The 27,756-nt window shown below is 45.6% G+C and overlaps 1 protein-coding gene across 5 annotated transcripts in view; it reads left to right on the top strand.

Annotated features, from left to right (window-relative positions):
• Positions 1 to 27,756, top strand: part of sbf2 (SET binding factor 2) — a 709,984-nt gene that overhangs the window by 258,047 nt on the left and 424,181 nt on the right. For all 5 annotated transcript variants that reach the window (XM_086007986.1, XM_086007985.1, XM_086007989.1 and 2 more), the window contains exon 4: positions 24,019 to 24,141. In XM_086007986.1, the coding sequence (XP_085864112.1) occupies positions 24,019 to 24,141 (123 nt within the window). The remainder of the gene's footprint in view (positions 1 to 24,018; positions 24,142 to 27,756) is intronic.

Here is a 27,756-nt window from a genome sequence, read left to right as displayed (position 1 = left end):
CATTCCTAGTTCTACCTATATCGTTGGTTCCTATGTGGACCACGACAGCTGGATCCTCCCCCTCCCACTCCAAGTTCTTCTCCAGCCGTGAGGAGATGTCATTAACCCTGGCACTGGGCAGGCAACACAGCCTTCGGAACTCCCGGTCTCGGCTGCAGAGAACAGCATCTATCCCCCTGACTGTGCTGACTCCTACCACTACCACATTCCTTTTCACTATTTCCACTTGAATGGCCTCCTGTACCACAGTATAGTCATTTTTTAAGACTGAGTGCTATTAAGTTTTCTTCAGTAGTACCCAGAAAGTAGTGAGTTTATGAAGTAAGAAAACTTGAAAGCAAGCCTGTTGGGGGATGTTCGTGTAAAATTAGTATAAATGTAGAATTTTATACTGCACAAGGAGATCATTCAGCACACTGTGATTGTGTCTGCTTTCTAAAAGAACTATCCACTTAGTCTCGTTCCCCATACTCATAATTTTTTTCATATTCAAAGTCCAATGACCTTTTAAAGGCTATTACAGATTCTGCCTTGACTACTGTTTCTGATCGGGCATTCCATGTCCTAACAACCCTCTGTTCCACATGTCCACTGTTAATGAGTAAGTAAAGAATGGTAATTTTAGCCCTCCTTGAGCCTTGTTAATTTTACAATGGCTTTCTCTGATTCTACAATCACAATCGAAGTTCAATAACTTTATTTAGATTTACATCCAAACCTTCCATTTTGAAATCCTGTCCTCTCAATCTTCTACAATTTTCTGCAATTAAGATACACCCCAGTAATGCTTTACATCTTTGCTAATGCACAGCCATTCATTGTGTACCTTTGCTTTGTGTTTCCATGTGCATTACTTCATTTTTTGCTGACATAAAATTCCTTAGCTCATCAATGGTTCTGTGGTAACACCCAGCTAAGCCAGCAGGTTGTGGGTTCAAGTCCAGTTCTCATGACATGAGCACAAGGTGTTTGAAGAAGTACCACGTAATAGACGTGTAGCAAATTAAAGCCCAATAGATTAAAGGGACAGTGGCAGTGTGGATACAAAACTGGCTGTGGGACAGAAAGCAGAGAGTAGAGGTAAACAATTGTTTTTCAGACTGGAGGGAAATATACTGTGGTATTCCCCAGCAGTTGGTATTAGGAGCATTGCTCTTTTTGATGTATATTATTGACATGGACTTGGGTATACAGGGCATAATTTAAAAGTTTGCAGATGACATGAAACTCAGATGTAGTAAAGAATGAGGAGGATAATAACAGACTTCAGGACTGGTGAAATGGGAAGACACCTGGCAGATGAAATTTAACGCGGTGAAGTGATACATTTTGGTCGGAAGAATGACTCTGGAAAACTAAAATCAGGCACACGTATTTCACTCTTTACTTTTACCATTTCATAAAAGCTAAATTCAATATAAACTAAATTATACAATTTTAAAGGGGGTGCAGGAACAGTGAGACCTGGGGCTGTATGTATACTAATCTTTGAAGGTGGCAGGACAAGTTGAGAAGGATGTTAAAAGTGCGTATGGGATCCTTGGCTTTATTAATAGAGGCACAGAATACCAAAGCAAGGATGTTATGCTAAATCTTTATAAAACACTGCATGGCTCCAGTTGGAGTATTGTGTCCACACTTTAGGAAGGATGTCAAGGCCTTGGAGAGTGTGCTGAAGAGATTTACGAGAATGGTACCAGGGTTGAGGGATTTCAGTAATGTGGAGAAGCTGGGGTTGTTCTCCTTGGAGCAGAGAAGGTTAAGAGATGTAGAATAGAATCATAGAATGGTTACAGCACAGAAGGCGCCCATTCCAGCTCTCTGCAAGAGCACTTCAGCTCGTCCCACCACCACCTGCCCTTTCCCCGTAGCCCTGCAAATTTATTTCCTTCAGGTACTTATCAGGTATTGAAAGCTGCGATTGAATCTGCCTCCACCCTTTCAGGCAGTGCATTCCAGATCCTAACCATTCGCTGTGTAAAAAAGTTTTTCCTCATGTCGCCTTTAGTTCTTCTGCCAATCACCTTAAATCTGTGTCCTCTGGTTCTCGACCCTTCTGCCAATGGGAACAGTTTCTCTCTGTCTAGACCCATTATGATTTTGAACACCTCTATCAAATAGTGATACATTTTGGTAGAAAGTGATACATTTTAGTAGTTCGAAGGAGGAGAGGGTCAAATGGCGTCCTGTGCTGTATCATTCTATGATTCTAGTCTCGGCTGACACTTGATGTGCTGCCTTTTGAATGGGATATTAAACTCAGGCCCTGTCTGCCTGTTCATAATAGATCATTTAGCTCTTTTGTTTGAAAAACAGCAAGGGAGTTCTTTGTATAGTTGAACTAAGTATCATAATCTTAGTGAACTCAAAACTGCCCTGGCCAATATTCATGCAGCAACCAACACCAGTAAAAAAAAAAAAACAGATTAAAGAGGTATTCCTCTTAATCCTGTTTGTGGGACTTCATTATGTGCAAACTGGCGCCCACATTTACCTACAGAACAACAGTGACCAACTACATTGCAAAGTAATTCATTGGCTGTGCAGCGCTTTGGGATTCTTTTTTTAATTTCTTTTCTTTGTTTCTCTCTTTCTCGCTCTTTTTTTCTCCTTTCTTTCTCTCACTCTTTCTCAATCTCCCCTCTCTCTCTCTCTCTCTCTCTCCCTTTCCCTGTCCCACTCTCTCTCTCCCTTTCCCTGTCCCACTCTCTCTCTCCCTTTCCCCATCCCACTCTCTCCCCCCAAATTTTTTTCGGATGTTTCTGCTCCTCTTATTCACCGTGCTATTTGATACCATCTTTCATGCACTTCCATATTGAATAGTTCGAACAATTGGAGAGACAGAACAGATTCCTAACTTCAATTGCCCATGGAGAGAAATTAGAGTCGACGTTTCGGGTGAACCCTTTTTCAATACTGGAAAGGAAATGAAATAGATCGAAGGCAGGGCTGCGATAGAACAAAAGAAGTAAAGAGACATTAAGAGGTATTCAAAACCAGACGAGACGGTAATAGGACAAGTGGAGACAAAAGACAGCTCAGATTAGGTGTGAAGTGTACTGGCAGAATGAGAGACAGCTGCCAAGTGGGAGAGAGAAAAAAAAGGAAAGGTGGGGGGGGGGGGGGAAACCCAAAACAAAGGGGTGGGAAAAAAATATAAGTAAAAATGTAATAGGGGCCGAGGTTATGATCTGAAATTGTTGAACTCGATATTGAGTCCGGAAGACTGCAAAGTGCCTAATCGGAAGATGAGGTGCTGTTCCTCGAGTTTACGTTGAGCTTCCGTGGAACAATGCAAGAGGCCAAGGACGGTGAGGTCCGAGTGGGAATGGAGCGGTGAATTAAAATGACAGGCGACCGGAAGCTCGGGGTCACCCTTACGGACTGAACGGAGATGTTCCGCAAAGCGGTCACCCAATTTGCGTTTCGTCTCCCCAATGTAGAGGAGACCGCATCGTGAGCAGCGAATACAGTATACTAGATTGCAAGAAGTACAAGTAAATCACTGTTTCACCTGGAAGGGGTGTTTGGGGCCCTGGACAGTGGGAAGGGGGGAGGTATAGGGGCAGGTGTTACATCTCCTGCGCTTGCATGGGAAGGTGCCAGGCGAAGGGGAAGGGCTGTTGGGGGTGATAGAGGAGTGGACTAGGGTGTCTCGGTGGGAGCGGTCCCTACGGAATGCTGAAAGGGGAGGGGAGGGGAAGATGCGTTTGGTGGTGGGATCACTTTGGAGGTAGCAGAAATGGCGGAGGATGATCCGTTGAATGTGGAGGCTGGTGGGGTGAAAGGTGAGGACAAGGGGAACCCTATCGTGGTTCCGGGAGGGAGGGGCAGGGGTGAGGGCAGAAGTGCGGGAGATAGAACGGACACGGTCGAGGGCCGTGTCGACCACGGTAGAGGGGAATCCTCGGTTGCGGAAAAAGGAAGACATGTCGGAAACACTGGTGTAGAAGGTGGCATCGTCGGAGCAGATGCGGCGAAGACGAAGAAACTGGGAGAATGGAATAGAGTTCTTACAGGAGGTGGGGTGGGAGGAAGTGTAGCCCAGGTAGCTGTGGGAGTCAGTGGGCTTGTAGTGAATATTGGTCGATAACCTATCCCCAGAGATGGAGACGGAGAAGACGAGGAAGGGAAGGGAAGAGTCAGAGATGGACCATGTGAAGGTGAGAGAAGGGTGGAAATTGGAGGCAAAGTGAATGAAATTTTCTAGTTCAGGGCGAGAGCAGGAAACGGCACCGATACAGTCATCAATGTATCGGAAAAAGAGGTGAGGGAGGGGACCTGAGTAGGACTGGAACAAAGAATGTTCCACATATCCCACGAAAAGGCAGGCATAGCTAGGACCCATGCGGGTACCCATAGCAACACCTTTGATTTGGAGGAAATGAGTGGAGTTAAAGGAGAAGTTGTTCAATGTGAGAAGTTCAGCCAGGCGGAGGAGGGTGGTGGTGGATGGGGACTGGTCGGGCCTCTGTTCAAGGAAGAAGCGGAGCGCCCTCAGGCCATCCTGGTGGGGGATGGAGGCGCAGAGGGATTGTACGTCCATGGTGAAAAGGAAGCGGTTGGGGCCAGGAAACTGGAAATTGTTAAAGTGGCGGAGGGCGTCCGAAGAGTCTCGGATGTAGGCGGGAAGAGACTGGACAAGGGGAGAAAAGATAGAGTTGCGATAGGAAGAGATAAGTTCCGTGGGGCAAGAACAGGCTGAAACGATGGGTCTACCAGGGCAGTCCTGTTTGTGGATCTTGGGAAGGAGGTAGAAGCGGGCTGTGCGAGGTTGGGGAACTATGAGGTTGGTGGCCGCGGGGGGAAGATCTCCAGAGGAGATGTGGTCAGTGACAGTCTTGGAAACGGTAGTTTGATGTTCAGTAGTGGGGTCATGGTCCAGGTGGAGGTAGGAGGAGGTGTCGGAGAGTTGGCGTTCAGCTTCCGCTAGGTAGAGGTCAGTTCGCCAAACAACAACAGCACCACCCTTGTCAGCGGGTTTAATGACAATGTCAGGGTTGGAGCTAAGAGAATGGAGTGCTGCAAGTTCAGAGGGAGGTAGGTTGGAGTGAGTGAGGGGAGCAGAGAAATGGAGACGGCCGATGTCACGGTGGCAGTTAGCGATGAAAAGATCTTGAGAGGGTAAGAGGCTGGGGGAGGGGTCCAGGTAGAACGGGAATTCTGCAAGCAGTGGAAAGGGTCAGTCATGCGGGGGGAAGACTCCTGGCCAGAGAAGTGGGCACGGAGACGAAGGCGGCGGAAAAAGAGCTCAACATCGTGCCGAGCTGCTGTATGCTTCAGAGACATGGACCATGTACAGCAGGCACCTCAAATCACTGGAAAGGTACCACCAACGCTGCCTCCGCAAGATCCTGCAAATCCATTGGCAGGAAAGGCGCACCAACGTCAGTGTTCTTGCTCAGGCCAACATCCCCAGCATCAAAGCTTTGACGACGCTCAATCAGCTCCGATGGACGGGCCACATTGTCCGCATGCCCGATACGAGACTCCCAAAACAAACACTCTACTCAGAACTCCGACACGGCAAGAGAGCCCCAGGTGGGCAGAGGAAACGCTTCAAGGACACCCTCAAAGCCTCCTTGAAAAAGTGTAACATCCCCACCGACACCTGGGAATCCCTGGCCCAAGACCGCACAAAGTGGAGGAGAAGCATCGGGAAGGTGCCGAACACCTCGAGTCTCTTCGCCGGGAGCAAGTGGAAGCCAAGCGCAGGCAGCGTAAGGAGCGCATGTCAACCCAAGCACCCCACCCACCCGCCCCTTCAACCACCGTCTGCCCCACCTGTGACAGAGACTGTAGGTCCCGCATTGGACTCATCAGTCACCTGAGAACTCATTTTTAGTGTGGAAGCAAGTCATCCTCTGTTCCGAGGGTCTGCCTAAGAAGAAGTGTAACAAACCGATACAAAACAAAATAATAAAAATGAAACCGGATGGACCACCCGGCATCGACCTTGGCACTGGCTATGGACACGGCAATGGCACACCCAGCTCGGGTACCCTGCAAAATCCTCCTCACCAACATCTGGGGACTTGTGCCAAAATTGGGAGAGCTGACCCACAGACTAGTCAAGCAACAGCCTGACATAGTCATACTCACAGAATCATACCTTTCAGCCAATTTCCCAAACTCCTTCATCACCATCCCTGGGTATGTCCTGTTCCACCGGCAGGACAGACCCACCAGGGGTGGCGGCACAGTGGTATACAGTCGGGAAGGAGTGGCCCTGGGAGTCCTCGATGTTGACTCCGGACCCCATGAAGTCTCATGGCTCCAGGTCAAGCATGGGCAAGGAAACTTCCTGCTGATTACCACCTACTGCCCTCCCTCAGCTGATGAATCAGTACTCCTCCATGTTGCACACCACTTGGAAGAAGCACTGAGAGTAGCAAGGACACAGAATGTACTCTGGGTGGGGGACTTCAATATCCATCACCAAGAGTGGCTCGGTAGCACCACCACTACTGACCGAGCTGGCCGAGTCCTGAAGGACATAGCTGCCAGTCTGGGCCTGCGACAAGTGGTGCGAGAACCAACACAAGGGATAAACCTACTTGACCTCGTCCTCACCAATCTACCTGTTGCAGATGCACTTGTCCATGACAATATTGGTAGTAGTGACCACCACACAGTCATTGTGGAGACAAAGTCCCGTCTTCACACAGAGGGCACCCTCCATCGTGTTGTGTGGCACTACCACCGTGCTAAATGGGATAGATTCAGAACAGATCTAGCAGCTCAAAACTGGGCATCCATGAGGTGTTGTGGGCCATCAGCAGCAGCAGAATTGTATTCCATCAACTCTTTACAATCTATATTAACGATTTGGAGGAAGGGACCGAGTGCAATGTATCCAAGTTTGCCGATGATACAAAGATGGGAGGGAAAGCAGTGAGTGAGGGGGACATAAAAAACCTGCAAAAGGACATAGACAGGCTAAGTGAGTGGGCAAAAATTTGGCAGATGGAATATAATGTTGAAAAGTGTGAGGCTATGCACTTTGGCAGAAAAAATCAAAGAGCAAGTTATTATCTAAATGGAGAGAAACTGCCAGTGCTACAGTACAAAGGGATCTGGGGGTCCTGGTGCATGAAACACAGAAGGTTAGTATGCAGGTACAGCAGGTGATCAGGAAGGCCAATGGAATCTTGGCTTTTATTGCAAGGGGGATGGAGTATAAAAGCAGGGAAGTCTTGCTGCAGTTATACAGGGTACTGGTGAGGCCACACCTGGAATACTGCATACAGTTTTGGTTTCCATGTTTAAGAAAAGATATACTTGCTCTCGAGGCAGCTCAGAGAAGGTTCACTCGGTTGATTCCGGAGATGAGGGGGTTGACTTATGAGGAAAGGTTGAGTAGGTTGGGCCTCTACTCATTGGAATTCAGAAGAATGAGAGGCGATCTTATCGAAACATATAAGATTGTGAGGGGGCTTGATCGGGTGGATGCGGTGAGGATGTTTCCACTGATGGGTGAGACTAGAACTAGGGGGCATAATCTTAGAATAAGGGGCTGCCCTTTCAAAACTGAGATGAGGAGAAACTTCTTCACTCAGAGGGTAGTAAATCTATGGAATTTGCTACCCCAGAGAGCTGTGGAAGCTGCGACATTAAATAAATTTAAAACCGAGATAGACAGTTTCCTAACTGATAAGGGAATAAGGGGTTACGGGGAGAGGGCAGGGAAGTGGACGTGAGTCTAGATTCGGATCAGCCATGGTCCTATTGAATGGCGGAGCAGGCCCGAGGGGCTGTATGGCCTACTCCTACTTCTTATGTTCTCATGGCTCGGCATATCCCTCACTCTACCACTACCATCAAGCCAGGGGACCAACCCTGGTTCAATAAGAAGTGTAGAAGAGCATGCCAGGAGCAGCACCAGGCGTACCTAAAAATGAGGTGCCAACCTGGGGAAGCTGCAACACAGGACTACATGCATGCTAAAAAGTGAAAGCAGCATGCTATAGACAGGGCTAAATGATCCCACAATCAATGGATCAAATCAAAGCTCTACAGTCCTGCCACATGCAGTCGTGAATGGTGGTGGACCATTAAACAACTAACGGGAGGAGGGGGCTCCATGAATATCCCCATGCTCAATGATGGTGGAGCCCAGCATGCGAGTACAAAAGACAAAGCTGAAGAATATGCAACCATCTTCAGCCAGAAGTGCAGAGTGAATGACCCATATCGGCCTCCTTCTGAGGTCACCACCATCACAGAAGCCAGTCTTCAGCCAATTCGATTCACTCCACGCGATATCAAGAAACGGCTGAACGCACTGGATACAGAAAGGCTGCAGGCCCTGACAATATCCCGGCTATCGTGCTGAAGGCTTGTGCTCCAGAACTAGCCATGCCTCCAGCGAAGCTGTTCCAGTACAGCTACAACACTGGCATCTATCTGACAATGTGGCAAACTGCCTAGCTATGTCCTGTCCACAAAAAGCAGGACAAATCCAATCCGGCCAATTACCGCCCCATCAGTCTACTCTCAATCATCAGCAAAGTGATGGAAGGTGTCATCGACAGTGCTATCAAGCGGCACTTACTCGCCAATAACCTGCTCACTGATGCCTAGTTTGGGTTCCGCCAAGACCACTCGGCTCCCGACCTTATTACAGCCTTGGTCCAAACATGGACAAAGGAGTTGAATTCCAGAGAAGTGAGAGTGACTGCCCTTGACATCAAGGCAGCATTTGACGGAGCGTGGCATGAAGGAGCCCTAGTAAAATAGAAGTCAATGGGAATCGGAGAGACAACTCTCCACTGGCTGGAGTCAATACCTAGCACAAAGGAAGATGGTTGTGGTGATTGAAGGTCAATCATCACAGCCCCAGGACATCGCTGCAGGAGTTCCTCAGGGCAGTGTCCTCGGCCCAACCATCTTCAGCTGCTTCATCAATGACCTTCCCTCCAACATTAGGTCAGAAATGGGGATGTTCGCTGATGACTGCACAGTGTTCAGTGCCATTCACAACTCCTCAGATAATGAAGCAGTCCATGCCCGCATGCAACAAGACCTGGACGACATTCAGGTTTGGGCTGATAAGTGGCAGGTAACATTCGCACCACAGAAGTGCCAGGCAATGACTATCTCCAACAAGCGAGAGCCTAACCACCGCCCCATGACATTCAACGGCATTACCATCGCTGAATTCCCCCATCAACATACTAGGGGTCACCATTGACCAGAAACTTAACTGGACCAGCCACACAAATACTGTGTCAACAAGAGCAGGTCAGAGGCTATGATTCTGCAGCGAGTGTCTCACCACTTGACTCCCCAAAGCCTTTCTGCCATCTACAAGGCACAAGTAAGGAGTGTGATGGAATACTCTCCACTTGCCTGTATGAGTGCAGCTCCAACAACACTCGAGAAGCTCGACACCATCCAGGACAAAGCAGCCCGCTTGATTGGCACCCCATCTACCACCTTAAACATTCACTCCCTCCACCACCGGCGTATCGTGGCTACGGTGTACCATCTACAAGATGCACTGCAGCAACTTGCCAAGGCTTCTTCGGCAGCACCTCTCAAACGCACGACCTCTTCCACCTAGAAAGACAAGGGCAGCAGATGCTTGGGAACACCACCACCTCCAAGTTCCCGTCCAAGTCACACACCGTCCTGACTTAGAAGTATATCGCCAATCCTTCATTGTCGCTGGGTCAAAATCCTGGAACTCCCTACCGAACAGCACTGTGGGAGTACCTTCACCACACGGACTGCAGCAGTTCAAGAAGGCAGCTCACCACCACCACCTCGAGGGCAATTAGGGATGGGCAATAAATGCTGACCTTGCCAGCGATGGCCACATCCCATAAACGAATAAAAAAAAATTGATCATCTTCAATAAAAATAATTGCATTTATATTGCACTTTATCACAACTTCACTTGTGGATTTTTTCATTAATATTCTCAGTCAGGTAAATTATTACACCTGGATAACTTTCATTTACTATTTTAATTACCTTCTTAAAGGATACCGGTAGATTTTTGAGACATGATCTAATGTTGCTAAGCTATGCCCACGGCTGCTGTCCTACTTAGATGAGTCCCATAAGAAGCATTTAATTGTTTTCCCCACAATGGATGTTTTACTAGCAGGTCTATAATTCCTAATACAATAGCAAAATACTGCAGATGCTGGAAATCTGAAATAACAACAGAAAACGCTGGAAAAACTCAGCCGGCCAGGCAGCATCCGTGGAGAGAGAAACAGAGTCAACCTTTCGGGTTGAAACCCTTCTACAAAACTCCTGTCTCCATCATCCATCTTTCTATTGTCTTTTCGGTCTTTCAATTACTTGGACTAGTTATCTTGAACTGAATTTTATATAACCTCTAGCTGCTACTACTTTTTGTTTGTTTGTTTCTTTTATAATGGCTTAGAACTATAGAAGTTTACAGAGGAGACCATTTGGCCCATCATTTCTGTGATTGCTTTTGCTTGATCAATTCTGAATTAATCCCACTACCCTGCTCTCCCCATGGCCTTGCCCATCCTTTGCTTCAAAGGTATATCCATGTTTCCTTTAAAACATGAAATAGTCTGTCCCTCTGCTACTCTCCGCTGCAAAGTAACCCATGCTCCAACAACTCTACGTAAAGAAATTTATCCTAACCACTCTGTTCACTTCTTATGGACACTAAGATAGATAGATTTTCCATCTGGAAGTGGTGGGAGGAGGAGCAGGAATTGCACCCACCTGACACTGTTTTCAGGATGCATGATTTATATTTTACTTGATCAACAGGTGTTGAAAAACAAGTTAATGTCAGTGGATGAATTTTTGTGTTATCCTTTGAAAAGTATTAAAGCTACAATGTTTTTAAATATTATTAAACTGTATTCATTGAAGTATACTTCCATTGTTAAATATATGATAATTTTTGCAATAATGTGGCTTCACCTGTGGTTGCCCCAGCAAAAACAAATCATAAGTCATGATCTTATTCAAAATAATACAGTAGACCAGCAGATGGCAGCAGATTTGTCATTATTACTCTATTCTCTCAAGCACTTTAAGGTTTATGATGTGTCTTAAGAACAACCTCACAACATAGATGAATAATATATACCCAAACAATTCGTAGTTCAAACATCAGTTTACATTTGCAAAATAAGTGCATGTGTGGATGGAAAGTTTGCCTGATTAAAATTTTAATCTGCTTTGCCATATTCGTATCCTGTGCCACATTAGTTTGGTTTAACCACTTGAAGCTGCAGTATATTCCTCCAATGGGTATTTTTGTCTCCAATAATGTATGGTTATTTTTTTATTTATTTAACTGCTACCCTGACAACGAAACACCTTGCCTTTTAGTAGAGTATTTTCCAACAAAGTTTGATGAATTCTACCATGGCAGTTTGAGAATTTGAATTCAGTTAAAATCTTGAAATAAAAAGCTAGTATCAGTAAAAGTGAGCATGAAGCTGTCAGAATGTCATAAAAACCCAACATGGTTCATTAATGTCCTTAAGGGAAAGAAACCTATTGTCCTTTCTCGGTCTGGTTATATGTGACTCCAGTCCCACATCAATGCGCTTCACTTTTAACTGGCCTGTGAAGTGGCTCAGCACGCCACCGAGTTGTATTGAAGCACTACAATGAATCACGGTCAGCAGACGTTCAAGAAATCCTACCATCACCTTTTCAGGGCAATTATGGATGGGCAATAAATGTCGGTCCTGCCAGCAATGCCCAGAACCAGGGTATGCACAGCACTGCCTGTGGTTGTTAAGGTGCCTATTGCTCTCATCTTTTATGCCTCTGGTTCATTCCAGACTGCAGCAGGTGACATATAAGCAATATAAGTGAGTTTGCTGTGCACAGTTCCATCAGGTGCACCCTTTGCTAAATGGCAGGATTTCATCAACGTCCCCCCACAGAGGCTGCCAAGCAGAGGAAAGACTGTGGGATTTGCCTGAATTGCTGGATTTCCTCAGGTGTAGAGATCAGAGACTGGATCCACGCAGCCCTGCATGCTCCCGATGAACAACCAGCAATATACTACAACAGGAAGGGCTTCCATTCCTTGAACGTGCAACTCGTGTATGATCACAAGCAGAGAATCACACAGGTCTGTGTTTGGTTTCCTGGCAGTAGTCATGATGCTTTCATCTTGTACCAGCCCACAATGCCCCCTTTCTTCCACCCAAACCACCGGGTATCAGGCTAACTGTTTGGGGACAAGGGATATCTCTTGCCTGGTTCATGACTTCTATCAGGAACTCGAACAGATGCTGAGGGCAAGTTGATAAGGCAGTTAAGAAAGTGTATGGGATACTTGGCTTTGTAAACATAAGAACATGTGAACATAAGAAATAGAAGCAGGAGTGAGCCATATGGCCCCTCAAGCCTGCTCTGCCATTCAATAAGATCATGGCTGATCATCGACCTCAACTCCACTCTCCCGCCCGATCTCCATATCCCTTGATTCCCCTCGAGTCCAAAAATCTATCTAACTCAACCTTGAATATGCTCAAAGACTCAGCATTCACAGCCCTTTGGGGCAGAGAATTCCAAATATTTACAACCCTCTGAGTGAAGAAATTCCTCTTCATCTTGGTCTTAAATGGCCTACCCCTTATCCTGAGACTATACCCCCTAGTTCTAGACACTCCAGCCAGGGGAAACAACCTCCCAGCATCTACCCTGTCAATTCCCTTCAGAATCTTTTATGTTTCAATGAGATCACCTCTCATTCTTCTAAACTCCAGGGAGTATAGGCCCATTCTGCACAATCCCTCCTCATAGGACAGCCCTCTCATCCCAGGAATCAATCTAGTGAACCTTCGTTGCACCGCCTCCAAGGCAAGTATATCCTTTCTTAGATAAGGAGACCAAAACTGTGCACAGTACTCCAGGTGTGGTCTCACCAAGGCCCTGTACAATTGTAGCAAGACTTCCTGACTCTTATACTCCAACCCCCTTACAATAAAGGCCAACATGCCATTTGCCTTCCTTATTACTTGCTGTACCTGTACGCTAGCTTTCTGTGTTTCTTGCACGAGGACGGTAGCGTAGTTGAAATGTCATTGGGCTAGTAATCCAGAGGCATGGACTAATGATCCAGAGATGAGAGTTCAAATCCCACCACGGCAGCTGGAGAATGTAAATTCCAGATTTAAATCTGGTTCACTAATGTCCTTTAGGGAAGGAAATCTGCTGTCCTTACCTGGTCTGGCCGATATGTGACTCCAGACCCACAGCAATGTGGTTGACTCTTAACTGCCCTCTGAAATGACTCAGTTGTAATTAACTGCTACGAAACATAATAAGAATGAAACCGGACGGACCACCCAGCATCGACCGTGGCACCAGCTACAGACACAGCAACGGCACACCCAGCCCAGTCAACCCTGCAAAGTCCTCCTCACCAACATCTGGGGACTTGTGCCAAAATTGGGAGAGCTGTCCTACAGACTAGTCAAGCAACAGCCTGACATAGTCATACTCACAGAATCATACCTTTCAGCCAATGTCCCAAACTCCTCCATCACCATCCCTGGGTATGTCCTGTCCCACCAGCAAGACAGACCTACCAGGGGTGGTCGCACAGTGATATACAGTCGGGAAAGAGTGGACCTGGGAGTCACCAACATTGATTCCAGACCCCATGAAGTCTCATGGCTTCAGGTCAAGCATGGGTAAGGACACTTCCTGCTGATTACCACCTAACGCCCTCCCTCAGCTGATGAATCAGTACTCCTCCACGTTGAACACCACTTGAAAGAAGCACTGAGGGTAGCAAGGGCACAGACTGTACTCTGGACAGGGGACTTCAATGTCCATCACCAAGAGTGGCTCGGTAGCACCACTACTGACCGAGCTGGCCGAGTCCTGAAGGACATAACTGCCAGTCTGGGCCTGCGTCAGGTGGTGAGAGAACCAACACGAGGGGAAAAACCTACTTGACCTCGTTCTCACCAATCTACCTGTCGCATTAAGCTATTTTTTCAATCTACCTTAGCCAACTTACCCCTCATCATACCTATGTAATTGGCTTTATTTAAGTTTAAGACTCTAGTTTCGGACTTAGAATTTCACATTAAGTTTGAGAGTAACTTGCCTATCATATTATGATCACTCTGCCCCAGAGGATCCTTTACTATGAGATTGCTAATTAACCCTATCGCATTACACAATACAAGATCTAAAATAGCCTGTTCCCTGGTTGGTTCCATGATGTATTGTTCTAGGAAACTGTCCTGAAAGCATTCCCTGAACTTGTCCTCCAGACTACCCTTGTCAATTTGATTTGTCCAGTCTATATGAAGATTAAAGTCCCCCACGATTATTGCATTATCTTTGTTACAAGCTCCTACTATTTCTTGATTAATATTCTGTCTAATGGTATAGCTACTGTTAGAGGCCTATATACTACTCCCACCAGTGTTTTGTGCCTCTTGTTATTCCTTATCTCCACCCATACGGATTCTACTTCCTGATTTTCCGAGGCGCGATCCTTTCTCTCTACTATCCTTATGTCATACTTTATCAGGTCTACTCCCTCTCCTTTTCCATTCTGCCTGTCTTTTCAAAATGTCAAGTACCCTGGAATATTTAGTTCCCAACCTTGCAAACTACGTCTCTGTAATGGCTATTAGATCCAAACAATTTATCTCTATTTGTGCCAGTAGTTCGTCTATTTTGTTACGAATGCTTCATGCATTCAGATAAAGAGCCTTTAATTTAAATTTTTGACTATTATTCCTTGCTTTGACCTTATTCTTTGCTGCGCTGCTACCATTAAACTCTCTGTCCCTTCCTGTCTCACATTGCTTATTTTTACCCAAATCGCCACACTGCTGTATTGTCCTGACCTTTTTCTTTAGATTTCTAAATTTTCCCTCACCTGACCCCCTCTTTCTCCCCCCCCCCCCCCACTTTTTTTTAGTTTAATGCCCTATCTACAGCCCTAGTTATTTGATTCGCCAGGACAATGGTCCCAGCCTGGTTTAAGTGGAACCCGTCTTGACGGAACAGCTCCCTCTTTCCCCAGTACTGGTGCTAGTGCCCCATGAATAGAAACCCCTTCTTCCCACACCACTCTTTGAGCCACGCATTTAACTCTCTGATCTGCTTGACCCTATGCCAATTTGCGTGTGGCTCAGGTAGCAATCCAGAGATTATTACCCTTGTGGTTCTGCTTATTAATTTAGACCCAGCTCCTCAAACTCCCTCAGTAGAACCTTATTCTTAGTTCTACCTATGTCAATGGTTCCTACATCGACCACGACAACTGGATCTTCTCCCTCCCACTCCAACTTCTTCTCAAGCCACGAGAAGTTATCCTTAACCCTGGCACTGGGCAGGCAACACAGCCTTCGGAACTCTCTTTCGCGGCTGCAGAGAACAGTATCTGTGCCCCTGACTATACTGTCCCCTACCACTACCACATTCCTTCCTTCTCCCCTCCCACTTGGATGGCCCCCTGTGCCACGGTGCCCTGGTCAGTTTGCCTATCCTCCCTGCAGTCCTTTTCCTCATCCATACATGATTGTATGATTCTGTAAACAGAGAAAGATGTCATGAGTAGTTTGTTGAGGCTGCAATTTCTGTGTGATGGGAAAAGAGGGTAAGATACCCGTAAACACCGTGGTTCGTAACCTTGAATCTTGCCAGTCGCTATATTCCTGAAAATGCCCCTGCCCACAATGTCCAAAACCACCTCTTCTACTGGTGATAGTTCGTGGATTGACGGTGGCCATCCTTCTGCCTTGTCTGCTCTCTTGTATTGTGTGCCAACGTTTCCTGCAAAAAAGATGTGTTCGGATGTTTTGAGTATGTGTATGTCAGGGTCGAATAGTGTGGATGGTGTGTGAAAGGTGGTACAGGTGTGAGCAAGTAAGTGAAGTAATTGAGAGGGACAGTAACCGGTGCAGAGTGCTGCAATAGGAATAGAACGCGGTCTATGAAATGTACTACAGTGATTGCAGGAGAGTGATGGGAAGTGGGGAGGGAAGGGGTTGTGAGTGCTGGGTCGACAGGTGTTGCAGGGCTAAGCAGAGAGTAATGAGAGGTACAGGTTAGGTTTCTTACCTTAGCAGGCCTTGTCAGATCATTAAGAACATAAGAACATAAGAAGTAGGAGCAGGAGTAGGCCATACGGCCCCTCGGGCCTGCTCCGCCATTCAATAGGATCATGGCTGATCCGAATCTAGACTCACGTCCACTTCCCTGCCCTCTCCCCGTAACCCCTAATTCCCTTATCTGCTAGGAAACTGTCTATCTCCATTTTAAATGTATTTAATGTTGCAGCTTCCGCAGCTCTATGGGGTAGCAAATTCCATAGATTTACTACCCTCTGAGTGAAGAAGTTTCTCCTCATCTCAGTTTTGAAAGGGCAGCCCCTTATTCTTAGATTATGTCCCCCAGTTCTAGTTTCACCCATCAGTGGAAACATCCTCACCGCATCCACCTGAGCAAGCCCCCTCACAATCTTACATGTTTCGATAAGATCGCCTCTCATTCTTCTGAACTCCAATGAGTAGAGTCCCAACCTACTCAACCTTTCCTCATACGTCAACCCCCTCATCTCCGGAATCAACTGAGTGAACCTTCTCTGAACTGCCTCGAGAGCAAGTATATCTTTTCTTAAATATGGAAACCAAAACTGTATGCAGTATTCCAGGTGTGACCTCACCAATACCCTGTATAACTGCAGCAAGACTTCCCTGTTTTTATACTCCATCCCTCTCGCAATAAAAGCCAAGATTCCATTGGCCTTCCTGATCACCTGCTGCACCTGCATACTAACTTTTTGTGTTTCATGCACCAGGACCCCCAGATCCCTTTGTACTGTAGCACTTTGCAGTTTCTCTCCATTTAGATAATAACTTGCTCTTTGATTTTTTCTGCCAAAGTGCACAACCTCACACTTTCCAACATTATATTGCATCTGCCAAATCTCTACCCACTCACTTAGCCTGTCTATGTCCTTTTGCAGGTTTTTTATGTCCTCCTCACTCATTGCTTTCCCTCCCATCTTTGTATCGTCGGCAAACTTGGATATGTTGCACTCGGTCCCTTCCTCCAAATCGTTAATATAGATTGTAAAGAGTTGGGGTCCCAGCACTGACCCCTGCGGAACACCAGTAGTTACTGATTGCCAGCCCAAGAATGAACCATTTATCCCAACTCTTTGTTTTCTGTTAGATAGCCAATCTTCCACCCATGCCAGTATATTACCCCAATCCCGTGATTTTTTATCTTGATCAGTAATCTTTTGTGTGGAACCTTGCCAAATGCCTTTTGGAAGTCCAAATACACTACATCCACTGGTTCCCCTTTATCCACCCTGTATGGTACATCCTCAAAGAATTCGAGCAAATTTGTCAAACTTCATAAAACCATGCTGACTCTGTCCTATTAAATTATGTTTATCCAAATGCTCTGTTACTGTTTCCTTAATAATGGACTCCAACATTTTGCCAACCACAGATGTTAGGCTAACTGGTCTATAGTTTCCAGCTTTTTGTCTACTTCCCTTCTTAAATAAGGGTGTTACATTAGCAGTTTTCCAATCTGCCGGGACCTTTCCTGAGTCAAGGGAGTTCTGGAAAATAATCACCAATGCATCCACAATCCCTACCGCCACTTCTCTCAAGACCCTAGGATGTAGGCCATCAGGTCCGGGGGATTTATCCGCCTTAAGTCCCATTATTTTACTGAGTACCATCTCCTTAGTGATTTTTAATCATGTTTAGCTCCTCCCCCCCCCCATTGCCCCCTGTTTGTCCAGTGTTGGGATATTTTTAGTGTCCTCTACCGTAAAGACTGATACAAAATATTTGTTCAGCGTCTTTGCCATCTCCATGTTCCCCACCACTAGTTTCCCGGTCCCATCCTCTAAGGGACCAACGTTCACTTTAACCACCCTTTTTCTTTTTATATAGCTGTAGAAACTCTTGCTATCTGTTTTTATATTTTTTGCTAGTTTACTTTCATAATTTATTTTCCCTTTCTTAATTAATCTTTTAGTTATTGTTTGCTGGCTTTTAAATGCTTCCCAATCTTCTATCCTCCCACTAGATTTGGCTACTTTATATGCCCTTGTTTTCAGTCGGATACTATCCTTTATTACTTTACTAAGCCACGGATGGCTGTCTTTTCTTTTATTCCCCTTTTTCCTCAGTGGAATATATTTATCTTGAACGATGTGAAATATCTCCTTGAATGTAGACCACTGCTCTTGTACCGTCTTACACTTTAATCTGTTTTCCCAGTCCACTTTAGTCAATTCTACTCTCATACCTTCATAGTCTCCTTTATTTAAGTTCAGTACGCTGGTTTGAGATCCAACTCTCTCATCCTCAAACTGAATTTGGAATTCAACCATATTATGGTCACTTTCTCCCTTGAAGCCAGGTCCTGGGTGCAGTGCTTCTTGCATTGACCAACTATGCCACCTGTGCCCACTGGTGTCTGGAAGCTTGCCTAGGAGACCCTTCTTGCCAATTATAATCAAATGAGGCACAAGCACGAATATGGCTCTTGCCTCTCGCACATGTAATTGAGACCTACTTGGACTGGACACCTTAATGCACTACTGAGGTCTGCTGATTGTTGGTGATACCATCTTTTGGATGAGAGGTTAAACTGAGAACTATCTACCTGTTCAGTTGGACATAAAAATAAGCAGTGAGTTCTCCTGATGACTTAATATTCTTCGAACAAAACCACCCAAAATACCCCCCAGATGAACTGGTCATTCATTTCTGTTTCTGGAATCTTGACTACCTTATTCGCTTACCTAACAGTAATGACTGTACTTCAAAAAGTAAGTAGTGTGAAGCGCTTTGAACATTTCTGAGGGATGTGTTGAACAAAAGAAAATAAGAAATAGGAGTAGGCCATTCTGCCCTTCAAGCCTGCTCCACGATTCAATAGGATCTTCGACCTTAACTCCACTTCCCTGCCGTATCCCTTGATTCCCTTAGTTTCCACAAATCTGTCGATCTCTGTCTTGAATATACTCAACACCTGAGCATCCACAGCCTCTGGGGTAGAGAATTCCAAAGATGCAAAACCCTTTGAGAGAAGACATTTCTCCTCATCTCAGTCCTAAATGGCCGACCCCTTATTCTGAGACTGTGACCCCCCCCTAGATCTAGACTCCCAAGCTAGGGGAAACATCCTCCCTGCATCTACCCTGTCAAGCCCCTGAAGAATTTTATATGTTTCAATTCGATCACCTCTCATTCTTCTAAACTCTAGGAAATATAGGCCTAGTCTACTCAATCTCTCCTCATAGGACAATCCCCCCTTCCCAGGAATCAGTCTAGTGAACCTTCGTTGCACTCCCTCGAAGGCAATTATATCCTTCCTTGGGTAAGGAGACCAAGACTGTACACAGTACTCCAGGTGTGGTCTCACCAGGGCCCTATATAATTGCAGTAAGATGTCGTTACTCTTATACTCCAATCCCTTTATAATAAAGGCCAACATACCATTTGCTTTCCTAATTGCTTACCGTGCCTGTATGTTAACTTTCTGTGATTCGTGTACAAGGACACCCACATCCCTCTGAATACCTGCATTTCCCAGTCTGTCACCTTATTTTAAAAAAAAAAAATGTTTGCCTACCAAAGTGGCTAACTTCAATTTCTCCACATCATATTCCATCTGCCACATTCTTGTCCACTCACTTAACCTGTCTATATCCCTTTGCAGCCTCTTTGCGTCCTCCTTACAGCTTACTTTTCCACCTAGCTTTGTATCGCCAGCAAACTTGGCTATGTTACACTCGGTTCCCTCATCTAATTCATTGATATAGATTGTAAATAGCTGAGGCCCAAGCACTGATGCTTGCGGTACCCCACTAGTTATAGCCTGCCAACCCAAAAATTACCCATTTATTCCTACTCTTTGTTTTCTGTCCATTAACCAATCCTGAATTGATGCTAATAGATTACCCCAATCCCGGGAGCCTTACTTTTTTGTAATAACCTCTTGTGTGGCATCTTATTGAAATCTTTTTGAAAATCCAAACATACCACATCCCGTGGTTCCCTTTATCTATCTTGCTAGTTACATCCTGAAATAATTCTAATAGATTTGCGCTGCGATTATCTGGACCAACATATTCGCGGCTTTCTGCGCATGCGCACGGTATCCCGGAGTCGCACATGCGCACCTGATCTCTTTCTGCGCATACGTGCTGTTTACCGAAGCCGAGCATGCGCAGTACCCAACAGTTGCGGCCTGCACCATGGGCCACGCTTTCTTCGGCCCCGTAAGGAGGGGAGGGGAAGAAAGAGAGAGAAGATTGAAACGGGGAGAGGGAGGAGGAGGAGGAGAGGGGAGGGAGAAGGTGGGGAAGAGAGGAGGGGAGTGAGAAGGGGGGAAGAGAGGAGGGGGAGGGATGGAGAAGAGAGGAGTGGGTGTTGGAGAGGAGGGTATGGGGAAGAGACGAGTGGGAGCAGAGGGAGGAGATCGGAGGGGGAGAAGAGAGCAGAGATTGGAGGGGGGGAAGAGAGAGCGGAGATTGGAGGGGGGGAAGAGAGAGCGGAGATTGGAGGGGGAGAAGAGAGAACGGAGATCGGAGGGGGGGAAGAGAGATCGGAGGGGGAGAAGAGAGAGCGGAGATCGGAGGGGGAGAAGAGAGAGCGGAGATCGGAGGGGGAGGAGCGAGAGCGGAGATCGGAGGGGGAGGAGCGAGAGCGGAGATCGGAGGGGGAGGAGCGAGAGCGGAGATCGGAGGGGGAGGAGCGAGAGCGGACATCGGAGGGGGAGGAGCGAGAGCGGAGATCGGAGGGGGGAGGAGCGAGAGCGGCAGATCGGAGGGGGAGAAGAGAGCGGCAGATCGGAGGGGGAGAAGAGAGCGGCAGATCGGAGGGGGAGAAGAGAGCGGCAGATCGGACGGGGAGAAGAGAGCGCAGATCGGAGGGGGAGGAAAGAGAGCGGAGATCGGAGGGGGAGGAGCGAGAGCGGCGGGTCGGAGGGGGAGGAGCGAGAGCGGCGGGTCGGAGGGGGAGGAGCGAGAGCGGCGGGTCGGAGGGGGAGGAGCGAGAGCGGCGGGTCGGAGGGGGAGGAGCGAGAGCGGCGGGTCGGAGGGGGAGGAGCGAGAGCGGCGGGTCGGAGGGGGAGGAGCAATTGGAGGAGATCAGGAACTCGGGGTGGGGCAGGGGTGTGGTGTAAAGAGCACGGAGAGCCCAGTGGGGATGGGGGAAGAACGTGATCCAGGTCTAAAAGGGGGGTGAAATGAGAGTGGGAACGTTATCCAAATGGTAAGACGGATCATGTTCTTCCAACCCCATCCCCTTTGCACCCACACCACGTTCTCCCTCTTCTTACCCTAGACCTGGTTGATTTCTCAGAAAGGTCGGTGCCTGTAGGGCAAGTGACATCATTTGACTGAACGAAATCCGGAAGTCATGACGCTGTCACTATTCACTTCATACCCAATAAACCTGTGAGCAATCCGTGACCCACACACACTGCCCATCTATGGGGTGCGGGGGTGGGGATGGTCAGGAACTTGCTGGGGTGAGAAGGTCAGGAACCCAGGGCGGAGGGGGATAATTTGGGCAGGGGGAACAGGTCAGGAACTTGGGCGGGGAGGGGAGATCAGAAACTTGGATGGGGAGGGCAGGTCAGGAACTTGGGCAGAGGGAGGTGGTCAGGAACCCAGGGCGGAGGGGAGGTTAGGAACTTGAGCAGAGGAAGAAGGTCAGGAACTGGGGGGTAGGAGGAAGGTTAGGAACTTGTTGGAGTGGGGGGCAGGATCTTGTTTGGCGGGTTGGCAGAAGGTCTTAACCCGCGAGGGTGAGCCATGTCTGTTCTGTGTGAGCTCTCTCTGTTCTATGTGAGCTCTGTTCTGTCTGGAGCCTGGCAGTTAGAATGGCTCGAATTACACTTTGCAAAGCACTTGATTACTTAGGCAGGCAGGATCTAATTCCACATTCCAGATAAACTGCTGGGTTTGTCTTGTCCTCCAAGGGAACCAGTCAGAAATCAGGTCTTGTCCTAGAATCATAGAATGGTTACAGCACAGAAGGCAGCCATTTGGCCCGTCGAGCTCGTGTCGACTCGCCAAGGGAACCAGTCAGAAATCAGCTCTTGTCGTCCAAAGTAACCAACCAGAAATCTGGTGTTGGAAATAAACGTGACAATAGGTTTGTCAAACACGATTTCCCTTTCATAAATCCAGGTTGACTCTGCCCAATCGTACTTTGATTTTATAAGTGCCCTGTTACCAGGCCCCTGATAATAGATTCTGGCATTTTCCCTACTACTGATGGCAGGCTAACTGGCCTATAGTTCCCTGTTTTCTCTCTCTCTCCTTACTTGAATACATTTGCTACCTTCTGGTCTACGGAGACCATTCTAATATCTAGGGAATTCTGGAAGATCAAAACCAATGCATCCGCTATCTCTGTAGCCAGCTTTTTTAAAACCCTAGGATGTAGGCTATCAGGTCAACTTTTAGTCCCATTAATTTCTCCAGTACTATTTCTTTATTAATACTACAGGAAACTTTCTGGTATCCGGCACCGACGGGACCGAGTTGGTGCCGTCCCATCAAAACTGCCATATAAACCAGCGCTAATGTTAAAACATACGGAGCTTAACAACAAACCCTGTTGCTTAGCAACAGCTTCAAAACAGTCAGCCGCAGCTTAAAAGCGTCTCTGTAGCTAAGCAACAGCTTCAGCTAGACGCTTGGGAGCCACGACTGGGGAAAAAAAAAGCTACGAGAAGTAAAAAAACTTAAAGGAAATGGCTCCTGAATTTTGCCGGTAGATAGAGCTTTCCGGACATTTAACCTCCGGTTAAACGAAAGTTTCCTGTAATTTCTTTAAGTTTCTCATTCTCACTAGACCCTTGGTTCCCCACTATCTCCAGAATGTTTTTTGTGTTTTCTACTGTGCAGACAGATACAAAATATTTGTTTAACGTCTCTGCCATTTCCTTATTCCCCATTATAATTTCTCCTGTCTCTGCCTGTAAGGGAACCATGTTTACTTTCGCTAATCTCTTCCTTTTTACATACGTATCGAAGCCTTTACAATCTGTTTTTATGTCTCTTGCCAGTTTATTCTCATATTCTGTTTTCTCTCTCAACAATTTCAAGGTTATCCTTTGCTGAATTCTAAAATTCTCCCAATCCTCAGGCTTACTACTCTCTTTTGGCAACATTATAGCCTCATCCTTTAATCTAATACTATCTTTAACTTCTCTTGTTAGCCACGGTTAGAACACTTTTCTCGTGGGGTTCTTATTCCTTCATGGAATGTATATTCGTTCCGAATTATGAATTATTTCTTTATATGTTTACCGTTGTTTATCTACCGTCATATCTTTTAATGTAGTTTCCCAATCTACCTTAGCCAACTCGCCCCTCATACCTTTTGTTTGCTTTGTTCAGATTTAAGACCCTAGTTTTGGATTTAACTAAATCACTCTCAAACTCAATATAAAATTCTATCATATTATGTAAGAAATCACACAACACCAGGTTATAGTCCAACAGCTTTATTTGAAATCACAAGCTTTCGGAGTGCTGCTCCTTCTTCAGGTGAAGTGGAGAAATGCATAAAGATTGATTTCAAATAAAGCTGTTGGACTATAACCTGGTGTTGTGTGATTTCTTACATTTGTCCACCCCAGTCCAACTCCGGCATCTCCACACCATGGCTATCATATTATGATTGAGGTGAAATGTAAACGCAAATCTGCCTTGATGTGTTGATTGGTCAACAGGAAAATATTAGAATTTCAATTTGATGTGATTGATGCATCAGAATAGACAAAATTGACATATTTCTAGAAATGTTGACATAGCTGATGACATCATAGTATTGTGTGGCAAGCTATCGTGACTTACCTTGTTTCACAGCTTTATTATTTTGACAAAGGACCAAGAAAAGGTGTTTTCTTTTGCTTTAAATTTGAATTGATCGTTCCCAAATGTGGAGAAATGCAAGTTGGTACTGTATGCTCTTGGGCTTTCTTTGTGTAGTGATTCAAATTTATTTCAATCTCTTTAATATGCTACAGGGAGCTAAACGTGATGAAACTGAAGAGGAAGAGGAGGACACAGGGTTAATCCAACCGGCACAGGTGTTTGCACCTAAAAGTTTGGTGCTGGTGTCCCAACTGGATTACCCAGAAATATTCAAGGTAAATTTACTTCTATTATGATTTTTATCCTTCTACATTCTAAAAATATATTATTTTCTGTAAGTTCTTGTGTTTAATTATTTAATTGATTCAATTATTGAGCCTTGGACAGCTGACGAAAACTTCATTTTCATAATTGTTTTCTGAAGATTTTCTTTGTGAGTTAATATAGTAGATAATCTAACATTACTCTTTTTGCACTTTGTTCATATAGTACTTGTAATAAAAATAGTGTATTGAGAACAGAAGGCACTTTCGTACTTCCTGTTTTTACATGTGGAAAGTTCCTTGCTAGCTAGTTAATATACTAATGGCACTCAGCATATGTTTGGCATGTTTTGCAATCAGTGGCCAGATTTGTCAGTCAGCGGCGAAGGAACGGCGCTTGCTGCTGACTTCAAAAAAGCTAAAGCTGCCCACAGGCTCTAGAGCGTAGACTTCCTTTTTTCCAATGTCATTTTTAATTTGGCACCTTCTACAGGGCATCTGTGGCATCCAGCAACTGGGCAGGCAGCAGGCAGGCTGATCGGCCAATCAGATTGAAGAAATTTCACAGACCGCAAAGCAGGAAGTAAAAAGCAAGGAATATAAATTGTATTTAAGTCATTGTACAGAAAGTAAAATAAAGATTGGGACATACACAATGGGGTAAAGGGAGAAACGTAAATGTTAGAAAGAAATTCTCAATATTTCAATGTTCTTCTGAGGGAATTTGACTCCACACTTGTAAAATGAGTTTTTCAGGACCAGCGAGGTTGTTCAGCAGCAGTTATGACTTAGTGCCAATATTCCCTTTAAGCTGCATAGTCACGCAGCTGCGCAGCACTCTGGAGGACCCACACAGCCATCTTGGCAGCTTTTAAAATGGGAAAAGCCATGCATGTGCAGAATTTTGAATGGACCGTGCAGCCCGCTAAAGGGGCTACATGGCCCCCAAAAAAATTAGAGGGAACATTGCTTAGTATGGTGTTAAAAAAAACTCAGTTACTCCTGAACAAGGTTTAACTTTATCATTGCTCCTTAAAGCAAAAATAGTGTGTAAATAGTTGAAGTTCACGACAGTTCAGTGATTTCATCTGTGAAGACTGTAACAGCGCACCCTGTGGAGGAGCAGGTTATCACTGACAGCAACTTCCCGATTTCCACATGTGCAGACGCCAGATGTTGCTTTCAGTTTTACACAGTAATAACGGCGAGCGCTGACAGCCTTGCCGTTATTACTACTGCAAATTCCGGGCCAATGTGGGACGTTGCGACCTGCTGAAGGTCAGACATGGAATCATAGAAATTTAAGGCACAGAAGGAGGCCATTCGGCCCATCGTGTCTGTGCCGACCGACAAAGAGCTATCCAGCCCCATCCCACTTTCCAGCTCTTGATCCATAGCCCTGTAGGTTACGGCACTTCAAGTGCATACCCAAGTACTTTTTAAATGTGATGAGGATTTCTGCTTCTACCACCCTTTCAGGCAATGAGTTCCAGTCGCCTACCAAAAAGATCTCCTCAACTCCCCTCTAATCCTTCTACCAATTACTGTAAATCTATGCCCCCTGGTTATTGACCTCTCTGCTAAGGGAAATAGGTCCTTCCTATCCACTCTATGTAGGCCTCTCATAATTTTATACACCTCAATTAAGTCTCCCCTCAGCTCCTCTGTTCCAAAGAAAACAACCTCAGCCTAACCAATCTTTCCTCATAGCTAAAATTCTCCGGTCCTGGAAACATCCTCGTAAATCTCCTCTGTACCCTCTCTAGCGCAATCGCATCTTTCCTGTAATGTGTTGACGAGAACAGTACGCAATACTCTAGCTGTGGCCTAGCTAGTGTTTTATACAGATCTAGCATAAACTCCCTGCTCTTGTATTCTATGCCTCGGCTAATAAAGGAAAGTATCTCGTATGCCGCCTTAACCACCTTATCTACCTGTCCTGCTATTTTCAGGGATCTGTGGACATGCACTCCAAGTCTCTCTGTTCCTCTACACTTCTCAATTCTACCATTTATTGTGTTTTCCCTTGTCACTTTGCCACTTTTCCTTGGAACCCATGGGCTTTTGCTTTTAGTTCAAGTACAGGAAACTTTTTTTTATCCGGCACGGACGGGACCGACGTGGTGCCGGTTCATCAAAAATTCCGGATAACCGAACGCTATAGTAAAAGATAGGGAGAGCTGACAGCTCCATATAAAGCAACAAACCCTGTTGCTTAGCAACAACTGTAGAACAATGAACACAAGTTCCAAGCGTCTCTGTAGCTTAGCAACAGCTGCAGCCACACCCTTGCACAGCACAGATGGAAGAAGGCAAATACAATATGAAGTAAAACCTACTCCTGAATTTTGCCGGTTAACCGAGATTTCCGGTTATTTAGGTGCCGGTAAATCGAAAGTTTCCTGTATCTAGTAGCAATTTGTCATGATGAACTCTTCTAAGTAGTAGTGGATGGCAGGTGGTTATCAGTTTCTAAGGAAGCAAAGCTGATTTACACTGGACAGCAGCCTTGTTTTACCTTTTCAGAACATTAAATGCACATTTCCAAAAAAGCATTGGGGACATCTAGTGCATTGGATTGAAAAATAGCCTTTTGCCTCAAACCCAGTATCACCTAAAATTGTTGAGTGTGGTTATACTGTGTTATAGTAGAGGTTTGTATTTCAAATAGCTACAATTCTTTTCCAACTATTTTACATACATTCTATAAGCAGATCTAATTCCTCATGATGTATCTTTTACAGTAGTTGCATGAGACAGAACTAGCAATCACTTCCAATTGCAGTATGCCATTTGCATAGACTCCACGTTTCATGTGCTTTAGATACTGTATTATTATAATTTAGTTTTTTTTAAATACCATTGTCCTTTTCAATGGTTTAACAGCAAATAAGCAGACTAAGTTCCTCAGGATCCAGAAACTACTTTTTAATGTAATTTGTCCTTGCAGTTGTGATCCAGGGATAAGAATTCTTCGTATTTGCTGCAAACTGTGGCCCAGATTTTCCTGGGGACTTGTGTCATAATGGCGTATCTGTGTTGTAGGGACCCATGAACGGCGCAAAAGAAAGAGGAAATTATGGAGTAAGTGACTTATGGCATTAATTATGCCACTCCAAATTTTCCTGGGACTTTTCTGCCGTTCCCCTCTGAAAACAGTTTGAAGGTAATTATGATAACTCTGCCCCCATTATTATCCATGGCGATCGTGATTTTCCTACATTTAAGCCAGTTTCCATGCTGCTGCCACTTCGACTTTAAAATTATAGTCTAAGTTGCCTGGCAGGGGTGTGATTTATTGCTCCAAGATTGGTATGGAAAATAGTGAGCCAAAATCAAATTGATCCAAATGAAGAGTCTCACCTGAACTATCAGAACTGCAGCTGCAACAATTGTCATCTGCAGCACAATCCCAGTCCAACATTTCTTGGAAAACAAATTATACCGTTATCAGGATTCAATTGGCGTATAAAGGATAGACTTCAATAGAACAGACAGACTGGTGGAATGGCGAACACGTGGCAGATGAAAGTTAACGCAGAAAAGTGTGAAGTGATACATTTTGGTAGGAAGGATGAGGAGAGGCAATATAAACTAAAGGGTACAATTCTAAAGGGGGTGCATGAA

Source organism: Somniosus microcephalus, chromosome 15 (assembly GCF_052327205.1).
Source record: "Somniosus microcephalus isolate GS21.2 chromosome 15, FLI_Smic_1.0, whole genome shotgun sequence".
In the NCBI taxonomy this organism is placed as follows: Eukaryota; Metazoa; Chordata; class Chondrichthyes; order Squaliformes; family Somniosidae; genus Somniosus; species Somniosus microcephalus.
The sequence above is the reverse complement of the archived record's forward strand: the minus strand, read 5'-3'. Positions and strand labels throughout refer to the sequence as shown.